The sequence below is a fragment of the Zophobas morio genome, unplaced genomic scaffold (genome assembly GCF_036711695.1).
Source record: "Zophobas morio isolate AGI-343-1 ecotype UQ-CSIRO unplaced genomic scaffold, CSIRO_AGI_Zmor_V1 ptg000024l, whole genome shotgun sequence".
In the NCBI taxonomy this organism is placed as follows: Eukaryota; Metazoa; Arthropoda; class Insecta; order Coleoptera; family Tenebrionidae; genus Zophobas; species Zophobas morio.
Genome location: NW_026972129.1, coordinates 18,046,565 through 18,061,526, shown reverse-complemented (window position 1 = coordinate 18,061,526; position 14,962 = coordinate 18,046,565). Strand labels below are relative to the sequence as shown.

At 30.7% G+C, this 14,962-nt stretch overlaps 1 protein-coding gene across 2 annotated transcripts in view; it reads right to left on the bottom strand.

The window, feature by feature from the left end:
* The window catches only part of LOC135135147 (dual specificity protein phosphatase 22), a 65,389-nt gene that overhangs the window by 5,428 nt on the left and 44,999 nt on the right, over nucleotides 1-14,962 (bottom strand). For both annotated transcript variants that reach the window (XM_064064143.1, XM_064064142.1), the window contains exon 5: nucleotides 5,993-6,317. In XM_064064143.1, the coding sequence (XP_063920213.1) occupies nucleotides 5,993-6,317 (325 nt within the window). The remainder of the gene's footprint in view (nucleotides 1-5,992; nucleotides 6,318-14,962) is intronic.

Sequence of the window (14,962 nt, the reverse complement as noted above, 5' to 3'; positions counted from 1 at the left end):
AATATTTCAATTTTTCGTTTTTTCAAATTTCCCATTTCTCAACTTCTTCAAGGTTTAAAATTTTTTGGTTTCTTGATTTTTCAAGTTTTTGATTTCTCAAATTTTCAACACTTCAATTTTGGGAATTTTTCCATTTATAAATTTTCTAAATTTTTCGATACTTTAATTTCAGATTTTTCAGTTTGTCGATTTCTCGACTTTTCGATTTCTCAATTTTTTTATTTTTAGATTTCTCTATTTTCCAATACATATTATTATTCTTCGATTTTTAAATTTTTTTGACGTTTGTAAATTTTCGATTTCTAGATATTCTGATTTTCCTATTTCTCGATTTATCGAATTTGGATTTTCAGATTCTCAATTCAATTTTTCGTTTTTTTAATTTTTCGATTTCTCAATTTTTTATTTTTCGATTGTTCTATTTTCCAATACATATTTGTATTTTACGATTTTTCAATTATTCGATTCTTGAATTTTTTGATTCTTAAATTTTTCGATTTTTCAATACATATTTTGTATTTCAATTTTTGACGTTTCTAAATTTTCGATTTCTCGATTTTTCGACTTTTGGACTTTTCCAGTTTTCGACTTCTGGATTTTTCGATGTTTTGATTTTCTTATTTCCTGATTTTTCGGTGTCTCAACGTCTGGATTTTTCGATTTTTGGATTTTTAAAATCTCAATTCTTCAATTTTTAGATTTTTTAGATTTTTGATTTTTCAATTTCTCGATTTTTGGATTCATAGATTCTCAATTCTTCAATTTTTCGATTTTTTAATTTTTTGATTTGTCAGTTTTTTGATTTCTCAATGTTTCGATTTCTCAATTTTTTTATTTCTCAATTTTTTTTATTTCTCATTTCTTTATTTTTCGATTTTTCTATTTTCCATTACATATTTCTGTTTTACCATTTTTCAATTATTTCATTCTTAAATTTTTCGATTTTTCAGATTTTTGATTTGTCAGTTTTTTAATTTCTCAATTTTTTTATTTTTCGATTTTTCTATTTTCCAATACACATTTCTGTTTTACGATTTTTCAATTCGAGTCTTCAATGTTTTGATTTTTAAATTTTTCGATTTTTCAGATTTTTGATTTTTCAATTTTTCGACTTATTTTGAGTTTTGGGATTTTTAAATTGTTCGATTCTTCATTTTTTTTATATTTTAATTTTTTGATTTTATAAATTTTTCGATTTCTCGGTTTTTTGATTTTTCACTTTTCAATTTTTCAACTAATCATTTTTTTTAATTGTTACATTTTTCGATTTCACGAGTTTTGAATTTTTTAATATTTCAATTTTTCGTTTTTTCCAATTTCCCATTTCTCAACTTCTTCAAGGTTTAAAATTTTTTTGATTTCTCGATTTTTCAAGTTTTCGAATTCTCAATTTTTCAACACTTCAATTTTGGGAATTTTTCTATTTCTAAATTTTCTAAATTTTTCGATACTTTAATTTGAGATTTTTCAGTTTGTCGATTTCTCGATGTCTCGTTTTCTCGACTTTTCGATTTCTAAATTTTTTTATTTTTAGATTTCTCTATTTTCCAATACATATTTCTGTTCTACGATTATTAAATTTTATGATTTTTGAAGTTTCTTAATTTTCGATTTCTCGATATTCTGATTTTCCTATTTCTCGATTTATCGATTTTTGGATTTTCAGATTCTCAATTTAATTTTCGTTTTTTTAAATTTTCGATTTCTCAATTTTTTATTTTTCGATTGTTTTATTTTCCAATACATATTTGTATTTTACGATTTTTCAATTATTCGATTCTTGAATTTTTTATTCTTAAATTTTTCGATTTTTCAATACATATTTTATATTTCAATTTTTGACGTTTCTAAGTTTTCAATTTTTCGACTTTTGGACTTTTCCAGTTTTCGACTTTTGGATTTTTCGATGTTTTGATTTTCCTATTTCTCGATTTTTCGGTGTCTCGACGTCTGGATTTTTCGATTTTTGGATTTTTAGTATCTCCATTTTTCAATTTTTCGATTTTTTAGATTTTTGATTTTTCAATTTTTTTTTCTCATTTTTTTATTTTTCGATTTTTCTATTTTCCATTACATATTTCTGTTTTACGATTTTTCAATTATTTCATTCTTCAATTTTTTGATTTTTCAATATTTCAATTTCTGACGTTTCTAAATTTTCGATTTCTCGTTTTTCCGACTCTTGGACTTTTCCAGTTTTCGACTTTTGGATTTTGCAATGTTTTGATTTTCCTATTTCTCGATTTTTCAGTGTCTCGACATAGCGATTTCTCGATTTTTGAATTTTCAGTTCTTCAGTTTTTCGATTTCCCGATTTTTACTTCCCGAGCGTAAGCAAAGGAAGTATTGTAATCGAGTCCGTCGGCCGACTCTCTACTTTTACGTTTTCTCGATCTTTCATGACCCCTAGAAGACGAAGAAATAGGTCTCCCATTTCCGTCTGTCTGTCCGTCTGTCCGTCTGTCCGTCTGTCCGTCTGTCCGTCCGTCTGTCCGTCTGTCCGTCTGTCCGTCTGTCCGTCTGTTGTCACGGATTTTTATTAGACAGATAATCTCCGAAAGTACTCGACCGATTGTTGTGAAATTTTGTACTTATATTAAGAATATCATGTAGATGGTAAAACGCTAACCAAAATTTGTCGAATCATCCCCACCACTAAAGCGATGACGTCACTTCAAAATTGTACATAGTAAATGGGTTTTCAATTGTATAAAATAACATAGTCCTACACATGTAGTTTACAACTCTGAATCGACTTTTCACCCGAAACGTCCAGATTTTTGGAAAAAAAATCAAAATTATAAAACAACATTTTGAAATTTAATTTTTAATCTGCTAACCAGAATGCTTTGAAATGTTGCAGATGTTTTAAGGCTATAAAGAGCATCATAAATCTTTAGTCAAAAAATATTTGCTTATCCCCTCCAAAAACTTGATGACGTCAGCTCAAAAGTTTGTGGAATAAATCATATCTAAAATGTACAAAATATGATGAGTCTGTACTTGTGAACTATCACTCCATTAATATTTTTTGGATTTGCATATACAGGGTGACTCAAAAAAATTAATGAATGCGTAAATATATTTTATTGATTTAATCAGGAACTACAAAACCGAATGCTCTGAAATCTTGCAGATGTTTTAAGGTCATAAAGAGCATAATAAATGTTTAATCAAAATATATTTGCTTATCCCCTCCAAAAACTTGATGACGTCAGCTCGAAAGTTTGCCGAATAAATCATATCTAAAATGTACAAAATATGATGAGCCTGTACTTGTCATTTATCACTCCATTCATATTTTTTGGATTTGCATATACAGAGTGACTCAAAAAAATTAATGAATGCGTAAATTTATTTTATTGATTTAATCAGGAACTACAAAACCGAATGCTTTGAAATCTTGCAGATGTTTTAAGGTTATAAAGAGCATAATAAATTTTTAGTCAAAATATATTTGGTTATCTTCTACAAAAAACTGATGACGTCAGCTCAAAAGTTTTCCGAATAAATCGTATCTAAAATGTACAAAATATGATGAGTCTGTACTTGTGATTTATCATTCCATTCATATTTTTGGATTTGCATATGCAGGGTGACTCAAAAAAATTAATGAAGGCGTGAATTTATTTTATCGATTTAATCAGGAATTACAAAACCGAATGCTTTGAAATCTTGGGAATATTTTAAAGTTATTATAAGCATGGTAAACTTTTGTTCAAAATGTATTTGTTCATCCCTCCTAAAAAAATTGATGACGTCACCCTTAAATTTTGCTGAATAAATCCTATCTAAAATGCAAAAAATATGATGAGTTTGTACTTGTGATTTATCATTCCATTCATATTTTTTAGATTTTCTTAAGAGGTGGTTCAAAAAAATTAATGAAGTCAATTTATTTTATTGATTAAATTAAAGGCAACACTTATTATTAGTATTACACCCCAACCAACCCAATTTGGTAGACACAAAATTTGTTAAAGGAAAAACTCGGTTGAAACATAAGGGTAGCACGCTTATTTACATCGACTTTAACATTACAGACCTGCATTTGTTTTATGCGTTCACTTGATTCCGCGAATGTGAAATAGACATGTTTATAATCAACCAATTGTGAATTTCACCGTCAAGAATTAAAATAAAACCCAATGTTTTATATAATAAGCGGAAGTCGAAGCAATAAAACCGACGGTCGTTTTGTTTACAGTTTCTGTGTTTGGCTCTCACGTATGCTGTTACGCCTGTCATCTTAAATTAACAATGTTTATACATACACGATTTTCAGTTGCCTCTGATACGTAGGTATACGTGAGTAAATTGTTTCGTTATTTTATTGATTATTACAAATCAATATTCAAACGACCCAATTCATTTTCCCGAAAATTTGAGAATATAATAATTTTATTCTTAGTATTACACTACATCTATCCCAACTGATATACGTGTCCTTGCAAAAATGTTGATGACGTCATCGCAATTTTTTTTTAAATTCCCACTACAAAAATGTAATGAGAAAAAAAACACAATAGGCATGCAGTCGTCAAGTTTCCGACAGCGAGGGAAGTACTGTCTAAACTCTTTAGACCAATTTTTTCATTTTTCGTTACTTGAGTTTTGGGATTTTTAAATTGTTCGATTTTTAATTTTTTTGATATTTTAGTTTATTGATTTAATAATTTTTAGATTTTTCGATTTCTCGGTTTCTTGTTTTTTTGATTTTTTAGTTTTCAATTTATCATTTTTTTTAATGTTTACATTTTTCGACTGTACGAGTTTTAAATTTTTTAATATTTCAATTTTTCGGTTTTTCATATTTTCCATTTCTCAATTTCTCGGTTTTTCAATGTTTAAAATTTTCTGATTTCACGATTTTTCGAATTTTCGATTTTCTCGATATATTTTATTTCGATTTATCGACTTTCGATATTTCGCTTTTTCTATATTTCTTTTCTTGGATTTTTCCAAATCTCGATGTTCGAATTTTTGATTTTCCAATTTTTATAATTTTAGATTTTTTGATATTCGATTTTCAACTTCTTCCTTTTCGACTTATTGATTTCTCAATTTTTCTGTCTTTCGATTTTTCAAATTTTCGAATTTTCAATTTTTAATTTTTTCAATTTTAGATCTTTTTCGATATTCGAATTTTCTATTTGTTTACTTTTCGTTTTTCAATTTTTTTATTCTTCAGTCTCCCGCTTTTCCAATGATTTTACTTTTTAATTTTTTGATTTCTGGAGTTTCCGATTTTCGATAGTCGAATTTTCAATCTTCCTACTTTTCGATTTTTGATTTTTAGAATTTTTTCTTGCTTCATTTTTAGACTTCAATTTTATCGATTTATTTACTTTTATAGTTTTTGGTTTTCCAGAAGATTTTAATCTATGTTTTGATTTTCTCTTTTTTTTTCTTAATAAACAAAAATCGCAAAATCAAATTTTATAAGTTTTGAAAGAGGCAGGGTTTTTGGACTATACTTCAAAGGAGAGGGAAGTTCTGTCGAAATAACCTACCAATTTTTAAATTTCAATGTGCGTAAACATTGAAAACTTGTGGGTTTCGATTTTCTGAATTATAACACCTATATATTCCCCAAAGGCGAGTTATTTTACAAACGTCAATAATTCTGCAAACAAAAATATGTTCTGAGTACAGGTATATTTTTGCTTTCAATGGAATTTAGAACGCAGTTTCTGTGCCATGTGTTATAATCCAGTTACTTAAGTGAGTTAACTTACTTAAGTTAAATTAATTAAAGTTGATGGATTTCATAACAAAGGTGCTCGAAAAAACGTGTCTGGTTCTTTCTCATAAAGACTTCTTTAGTAGAAAATCTTTAAGAAAAAATTAGCCACTTAGGCCAATTTTTCGAAAGCATGTGCCTGCGAGAAGGTGTGACGAAGCCAAAATCGTGACAAAACCGTGCTCTTTAAGCAATACCGTGCGTATTTCCAAAAATCTCTCACCATTACAACAATAATTTTATGTGCACCTGTAAGGCTTCGGAGTCCTGCGGGTCCAGAGCGAGGCCTCGCTTTACTAGTACTAGCGGTGCTAGTAGTACTAGGGCTTCTTGTCATTTCCGACCGCGACCTAACACTTCTTTGCTTCCTCGATCGCGACTGATGTGCAGCTGGATTTTGATTTCTTGATCTACAGATTCCGGTCGGACATTCCTCGCCCATAACGCACCGGCCTTCGCAGATCGACCGATTTTGCAGCAACTCTTCATAATTATTGAGCATAAGAGAACACTGTTCTCGGTCTATATGTACAAGGGCTAAACTTGGATAACGTTCCTTGAGACGTCGGCGCTCCTGTAATCAAATTTAGCAATGTTTTAGTGTTATGATCATCGAGTAGTAAACGTTAATATGTGAGGTAGTAGCATGCGAGAATTTCTTGGCGAAATGGCAAGGTAGAGGTCATTCGAGCGAACGTATTGATTGACATTCAACAGGTTTCTCTTTATGTATTAGCTTCTGTTGTTATATTATTAATCAGAAATAGCAATGCAGAGAATGGGAAAAAACACGAAGATGATTTGTTTTGTCGTAAAGACAGAAGGAAGCACATTTAGTGTTGATAAACCGTTCCCGAGGGATTCAACTGCTTCCATACTTTTTAGTAACCCTGTACGTTTTAGGTTTTCGCGTAATATGTGATACGGAGGGTGCGAAGTAAAAACAGAGTTCATTCACTTCAGTGGAGGGCAAGTTCCGTAATTTTAAAATTTTCATTACACGATATTATAACCCGGATCCTTATTCTGTTTGATGAAAGCCTTCAAGCACGCATCAGAGGAAATTTACTTTAAGTAAAGATCAGACAAGAAACTTCTATTTGTGTTTTGAGGAGTTTCAAAGTCTTTTTGTAATATTCTAGTATATAATGACAAGGGTTTTATGGAGTTTGCTATACTGTACTCGTGAATATTATATTACACATTTCACCCGGACCATTACATTTAGAACACTGTTATGTTTGCCATTTCACCCCCTCGTTAATTATTTATTTATTACTGTTTGCAAATGATACTATACGTCATGCGAATGTAATCCAGAGGCTAAATTAAACTTCTCTATGTAAATTTTAACGAACCACCAGAACAAGGGTCATTAATTCCCGACATACTAAAGTTGTAATAAAAGGTTACTGTACGTGGTTAAGCATTCTAGGAGTGTTAGTAGCTGTAAGCTGATTTATCCTAACTAAATATTGTCGTTTCTGAACGAACCTTTAACTTGTTTCCTTGCAACATGGGGAAAGGCTAAAGTTTTAACAGCGATTAGAAATGTAAATTAATGTGTAGGGACAGGAAGATTATGTGTACATATATCTACATGTAGATTAAAAAAAAAAATAGGTATATTATATTCGCGACCTGTCTAGACCTGAGTAGACCACGTGTTTTTCTTTTTGTTGGCTACCCAAACTGACCTGTTTTTTTACTGTCACGTCTGACATGTTTGCCACTTTTCAGGTATCAGAAAAGTGGTGTTCTTTTTTTACTCAAGTAAGTAAAATTTTAAAGACATTAACATAAAACAATTACGTTTAAAATGTCAAAAGAAGTTTTATTGGAAATAAAACGTCCGATCAATGTAGGTGAGCTGTCTCAAAAATTTTTGTGATCATATCGACTTCATCCTCTGGCTAAAGAATCGAAATCAAAATTTTTGAGAGGGAACAAAACCGTGTCGTTTCAGCTATAATTATTTTTTTGACACAGTTTCTTCAATTTCTAAATTCTAGTGAAGATGTAATAAGATGTAATTAGCGTGTTTTGACAAAATATGGGTTTACCAAAATGGCTCTTCTATTCGTCGTTGGATACACGATTCAGATTTGAAAAGTAAAAGTAAAAAGTAACTTTTTATTAAATTCGAGAAATAGCGACAGATATTACTATAAACCGATGGACTGGACAATTTTTCAAAATTGGGTGGTCAATGAGCTTATTTCTGATTTGAACAAGTTGCAACGAAAGTGTGTAGTAGTAATGGACAATGTAAAATACTATTCGGTGGAGTTCGACAAACTACCCATATTTTCTGGCAGAAAAAGTCAAATGCAAGAGATCACAGTATTGAAAAAACAGAAAAAACGACTTACAGACAAGACGTGGTTATGAGGTAGATTACCCCCATACTTTTGTCAATACAACGCTATTGAAATGATGTAGAGGTTTTGTAAATTTTATTATAACAAACACATAACTTTTCGGCCTCCACCCAAAAAGTAAGGTCGATAATTTATGACTTGAGGGTCTAATGTATTCTAAAGATGTAATTTAGTAAACATTGTGCAGAACTTAGTGTGACTAATTGAAAACCCATGGGAAATTTGTATTTTGAGGAATCTGATTCAAATTTAGAAAATGTTGATAACGACGGCTCAGATTTGTACAACGGAATAATAGGTATTATCACTTGCCAAGATAACATTGAAATTGGCAAATCATTTACTCTCTAAGGAAATAAAGGGTGGGTGGGCGGTGTTAGTTCTTGTTAAGATAAGACTGATTTTGGCAAATGACTTACTCTCTAAGTAAATAAAGGGCGAGTGGACGGGGCTCAGTCTTGCTGAGATAAGACTGATTTTGGCCACCAATAAGTATTATTAATTTGGTATTAGGCGAAAATGAAATTATATTATAGTTATCACCAGAAGTAGAAAGATTGTTCACAAAGTTAAGCGTTTTAGTTCGAAAACCCCTAATTGTTTGATAGTAAATATATAAATTGCATTGTATTTGGGCGAAGTTAGTTTAAAGAAGGTTTTTGAATTGTAGGTATATCACGAACACATTTTGTACATTTATTTAATTTCTCGTTCTCTACTAGCGTCGTCTACCACCCCTTTATTTCCTTAGAGGGTGTGTCATTTGGCAAAATCAGTCTTATCTTAGCAAGTATTAGCCCCGTCCACCCGCCCTTTATTTTCTTAGAAGATACGTCATTCGGCAAAATCAGTATTGTTTTAGCAAGTATTAACCCAGCCCAACCGCTTTTTATTTTCTTAGACGGTATTCTAATTTTTATTCTAATACTTGTCAAGATAAGACTGAATTTGGCAAAGGACCTAATCTCTAAGAAAATAGAGAGCGGGTGGGCGGGGCTAGTATTTGTTCAGATAAGACTGATTTTAGCAAATTAGCTACACTCTATGGGTCGGTTTTATAAATGCCTGGTTCAAAACGAGTTCAACTGAACCGCAACTTTGGGTTATTTTCCATATCTTTATAATGTTTAACCATACAATTTTTACAAAAATGCTTCGACATTTACAGTGTTCCCTTTTTTGTTTACTTTCAGATGAAATTTGAACGCTTAAACAATGTCAAAGTGGCCCCGCCCACCCACCCTGTTTTCATTCTGATCATCATTTTATTGGATAAAAAGTAGATTTTATAATAATAATAATTCAGTGTAATTTAGACAAAAAAGTAAAACTAACTACGCCCAGCTGCGCTTTTGAATTTCATTGTTTTTTTTTTATTGTATAGTACCTAGAATTAAATTATTAATAACGGAAAATAACTAAAACGCTTAATACATACTTAAATGCATCTTGCCAGAGGACAGTCGTTTTTTCAAAATTAAAGTGCAACATTTTTAGATAGTAGTTTTACAATCGGAAAAGATTTTAGGGTTGTAGCACACCCGTGAAGAAAAACAACAGCAACAAAAGTCGCTGAATTTTGTTTTATTTAAAATTTAAATTAAGTTATCAAGTTCTGATTGTTTATTTAATTACTTTAATAATAATGTCTTTTGATGATATTGTTACGATGATTGGTGAATAAAATCAGCGTGGGTAAAACTTAACAATTTATTCCGCAGTAACTTAAATTTAGACGATACAAAATACAGCGATTATGTACAAAATAATTCCGGCGCAACTTGACTGGACTCTATCCTGTCTGGATCTGCCTGAATAATAATTATTCCCGAAGGTGGCCTCTATTTAAACCCATACTTCTGAAGTTGCTATTACTTCGCGTTCGTGTTATATTTCATTTCTTTGCGTATATGTGATTATTTTGATCTTGAAAAAAAAAAGTTATTAGCTCGACTGGAACTTCTGTTGATAAACTGTTAAGTGCTTAACAACTTCTACAAATATTCGCTAATAAAAGATTAAATTATATTTGTAAAAAATGCCTCAATTGTGAACATATAGCATGTTATTTTTGCCCGTCCTGTGTAAGCAACATTTATTTAATTATATTTTGAGATATACAGGGTGTCTCAACTAAAACTCCGCTGCTTAATATCTTGACAACGTATAGAGATACATAAAATTCTGTAAACGCTATGGCTTGTAGGTTGAAGGATGAAGCTTAATTTAGTACGTTGCGGCGCCGCGATTCAAACCTATATTTTTTTAAACTGCAACATACTTATATTTTTTGAACGGATTTTGGGAGACCGTTAAATTTTTATTACAAATATTCACAACACTTACATATTTATTATTTCATTATGAGTTGATCAAAAAAATAAAACTTATAAATATAAAAAAGTGAAAGTTACGTGAAATAAATACAGAGGCACCACTATTTTACGACAGTTCAAACATATGCGAAAACAACTACTTTTGAAACAGATTTCTTTAATTACAACTTTTACTCAACTGTCATTTTTTGTTTATATATTTTTTTGATCAACTCAAGTGTTATACACGGTGTCTCTTTTATTTGATACACCCCTATAACTTTTTGATTCTTAAAGATAAACCTGTAGATCTTTGAGCAAATTTGTATCATTTTAAAAAAATATAGATATGCGTCGCAACGGTGACACCATACATACATTTCCTCCCTCAAGCTAAAAACAATGGCGTTAACACAATTTCTATATATCTATCTGTTCTCAAGATATTAGTTTTAGATGAGACACCCTGTATTATCTATTTTTTGAGGAGACGAATACATAAAATTTTCTTAATGTTCTCTTATCACCAGGCGCAAAATATACCCTGAGCGGCCTTGAGCAGTCGCCCAGATAAATGCGTCGCAGAGTATCCACGTGATGTTGACACATACGACACGCCACGATCCAAAAGTCGAATGTAATGAACACAACAAAGAGACTTTATCAAGAAAACAAATATACAATGAAGCCTGAATGAAAATAGTTGAAGCTACGCCGTGAAATGCCAAGCACAGCTAAATGTTTTGCAGCTTGACGAACCGTCACTATTTTACTAAAAATTTGAAATGAATTAATTTAGTTTTTTAAATTAATTTCAAGATTCGAGTGTCATTTTTGAAAATAATTCCTATATCTATTGTAAAATAAAATTCAGGGTGATTTATTAAACTACAGGCAAAGGAGCATATTATGTTCCATTTAATTAATAAAATAAAATAAAATGTTTTATTAATTATTATTTTTCAGACAATTTTATAAAAAATTCAAAAACTGGCCTAAGATCCTATAGATAGAACCTCTCTCGCCTCACAAGTACAATAAAAAAAATCCAGTTCCTTAGCTATATTATAAAATTTGATTCTGCGAATTTTATTTCTTTTTTTTATGATAAACCCCTAACTATAAGTAAATAAGAATGGTATGCGTATGTTTCACTAGGTTTTTAATAATAAAATTTTGTGACACGTCGTCAGTTTTTTAACAAATATACATAGTTTAGGTAAGGTAGACACGTCCATAATATTAATGGATGACAACAGTGCAGAATTTTTTGCTGATACATTTATTAATTTTTTTAAGACATTCTGTATAAGTAATTCTAGAAAAATGATAACCTGAAACCACATATGTAGACCCATAATACTATAATATTCTGCACCCTTTAGATAGTATTTGTCTAGCAGAATTTTGAGAAGCTTCATCAAGATTTTAAAAGTAGATAAAAAAGAAAGGTAAAGAATAAGAACGGTTTAATAAACTACAAGTACATGAGCATATTATTTTATAAAATTTAAATACGATTTACTTAGCAAAATTTTGCGATGGCATCTTCAATTTATTGATTAAACAAATTTTGGTCAACGGTTTACCATCTACATGATATTTCTAAAATACTCTAAAATTTCATAACAACGGGTCTATTGATTAGGGTCTATCTAATAAAATCGCCAATACAGGACAAACAGGCAGATGATAGATAAACACTTGGAAAAAAACATATGTAGTTATTTTGAAAACGCAAAGAATATTGCAACTTTGGGAATGTGTGTTAAAGAATGTTTATTTAATACATCTTCGAAATGATAACCATCATCAACTTTCTATTAGGGCTAAATAAAGAAAGCCGTCAAATTTTTGGTTTTACTTTTAAAATTTTATAATATCAATCATTCATCGATTAGTTTAAAAGATGGATTAATTATCTCTCTAATAATAAGCAAGCGAACGACAGAAAGAGAAGAGACGACAAACAAACAAAAAGTGGACATTAAATTATAAAGTTTGAGCAAAAAATGTACTGTGTAAAAAGTCGTAAATAAAACTTTGGAATTTCTGAAAACTATCATCAAACGAATGAGAAAAAATGTTCGCATTTTGTCCCTTCTTTGTCTCAGTTACAGTTAGGTAACTGCAAAATATGTAGACCTCAAAAATAAAACTATTATTATTAGTGTATACTAGGTTTTTAAATTTGTTGTACAAATAATTTAAAATCTAACTTGTAAGTTATAGAAAAAGCTGATTTGAAACTAGAAATTAATGAATGATAAGATAAGGAACTTGTAATTAGGGGTAAGATTGTTTCCTTTTCGCAAAAACTTCAAAATCACAGAACTACAACAGGAAAAAAGAAATGACAAAGTTGGAAACTATTTATCAGGAACTGCGCGTCGTACAACAGGAATGGTGTTTTGTTTTATTTAATGGTTGTTGCAACAATGGTTCCCTTCTTTTTAGTAATATATTAGCTTCGGAAAGAAATTTATGGATTACCACATTTGAATATACAAACATGTGAAGGACGTGTTTTCCGAAAACATTTTATTCTCGATGCCCGGAAGTTCACAGACGGGGTAATGAGGAATAGTAGAGTCAGCGACCTCTATACACGAACACATCCCCAAACGCACTTAAGTAAGTAAATAACTATAAGTTATGTTGTACCCACTTGACCACTTTTTTTGAGAACTAAAAAAAAAATTCACGTTACTTTTGCAACAGTTTGTTAAGTCCTCAGTGATAAAGTTTGTGTTATACTAGCTTCTGCTCCGTTCTCCTCTCACAAATTCCCTATGGTATACTCGCTCAGAGTTCACAGTATACTAAAATTGTGACAGAGATGTTTCCATAATTTACAATGAGAATTTAAAGTTTATTGCAATATACCATCGTCATATTGCACTGTAAAATTGCACTATAATGTTGAAGGCTAGACTTTATCAATGTTATAAAGCTAACGGGTATTGTACATTAACGGCTTTGTCATCATATCATACAAACGTCTGAAATGCTGTCAGATTTAAGTTAACTATTTTATAACGGATTTTACAGGAATTATAGAATTTGTATTGGAAAATCAACTTCTTTAAGGAAGTAGGAGATGATGACAGCAATAAATTTTAATGCAGAGAATCGACACTGAAATAAATTCTATATTTTTAACCACTGGCGCTCATTTGTACTAACTGAAATTGTGTCACTGTAAGAATGGAATTTACAATGTACTTCCGCAGTTTAAGATTGATGTAATAAAAGATTTTAATTGTTTTCGCAGTACAAAATTTATGTACAACAGCTTTAAGCCAAGGTGTGTTTTTTTTTTATTAGGTAATGAAGATGCATTTTTAATGCTTAATTTCTATGCTCTCATTAAGTAAGTCATTCTATATTTACATAATTACAATGGACCGTTTTGTATGTCAAAAACAGGATCTGATGTGTGCAGGCGTGGCCACAAAAAAAGAACAGACTATATATCAGCATCCACTTTATTTAATCAACTAAATTCACTGCAGCTTCTAACTACACACCTTAGGTGCAATCACTTAAATTGGAGCGGAGATTAAAAATTACAAGATATCTATCAACAATTGATCGATTTCACTTTGAAATACCACACTATTGCGTGACGCATGCAAAAAGTCACGCTTGCTACCTTGTACCCACCCTAATTGAAATTAGGACGCACCCAAAACAGTAAACCTACATAAATAAACAGTAGAATCATAGGATTAAAGAGAAGGTCGGGAAAGCACCTGTAAACGGTTCATGTCCTCTAAACGTACTTTTTCATACCTCCTTTAAATTAATTGGTTCTGGGAATTTGCAAGGCGTACCGCAACATCCTTCACGTGCTTTATGGCTCTGTTGGGTATAGTCAAACAATGAAAAATTGCCAAATAAAGTATATTAGGGAACATAGTGGTATATTATTATGCATTAATGGCCCACACGTTATGTAACTTGGGCTCGTATTTTTTATGAGCCCCAGTCCTCAAAATTATTATACGCTCAAGGCATCATAATTACGTGTCTCGAGCTTGACATGTAAAACAAAAAATTATAGGTATACACAGTCAATCTGATGTGATAATTTGACACGCAATGTAGCATGGTGCACATTGTCACATCCTGGAAAAGTAGCACATCAGCTTTTAATATCCATTTGTAAATAATGGATTCAGATTAAATAGTTGGTTTAATGATTTTTGTATTAGTCTGCGAGTAGAGTGTTTTCTTGATTTAGGTCGCCGCAGCCGTTAAGAGTTTATAATGACCATTAGGTGATTTTCTTTGACGATAATGTCCTCAAGTCGTTTCATAGTTTCTACATTTAAATTACCTACAGTCTACTATAAGCACCAACTTTGTACATATATCTGTCATGAACTTGACGATTATCAACTTGGGCGAAACATGCTAAGCTTGAATTCATTAGAAAAAAATGGGATTAAATCTGGCTGTGCTTTTAGAACTTCACTACGAGATATCTGTAAAATACGAACAAAATGTACATTAATTTT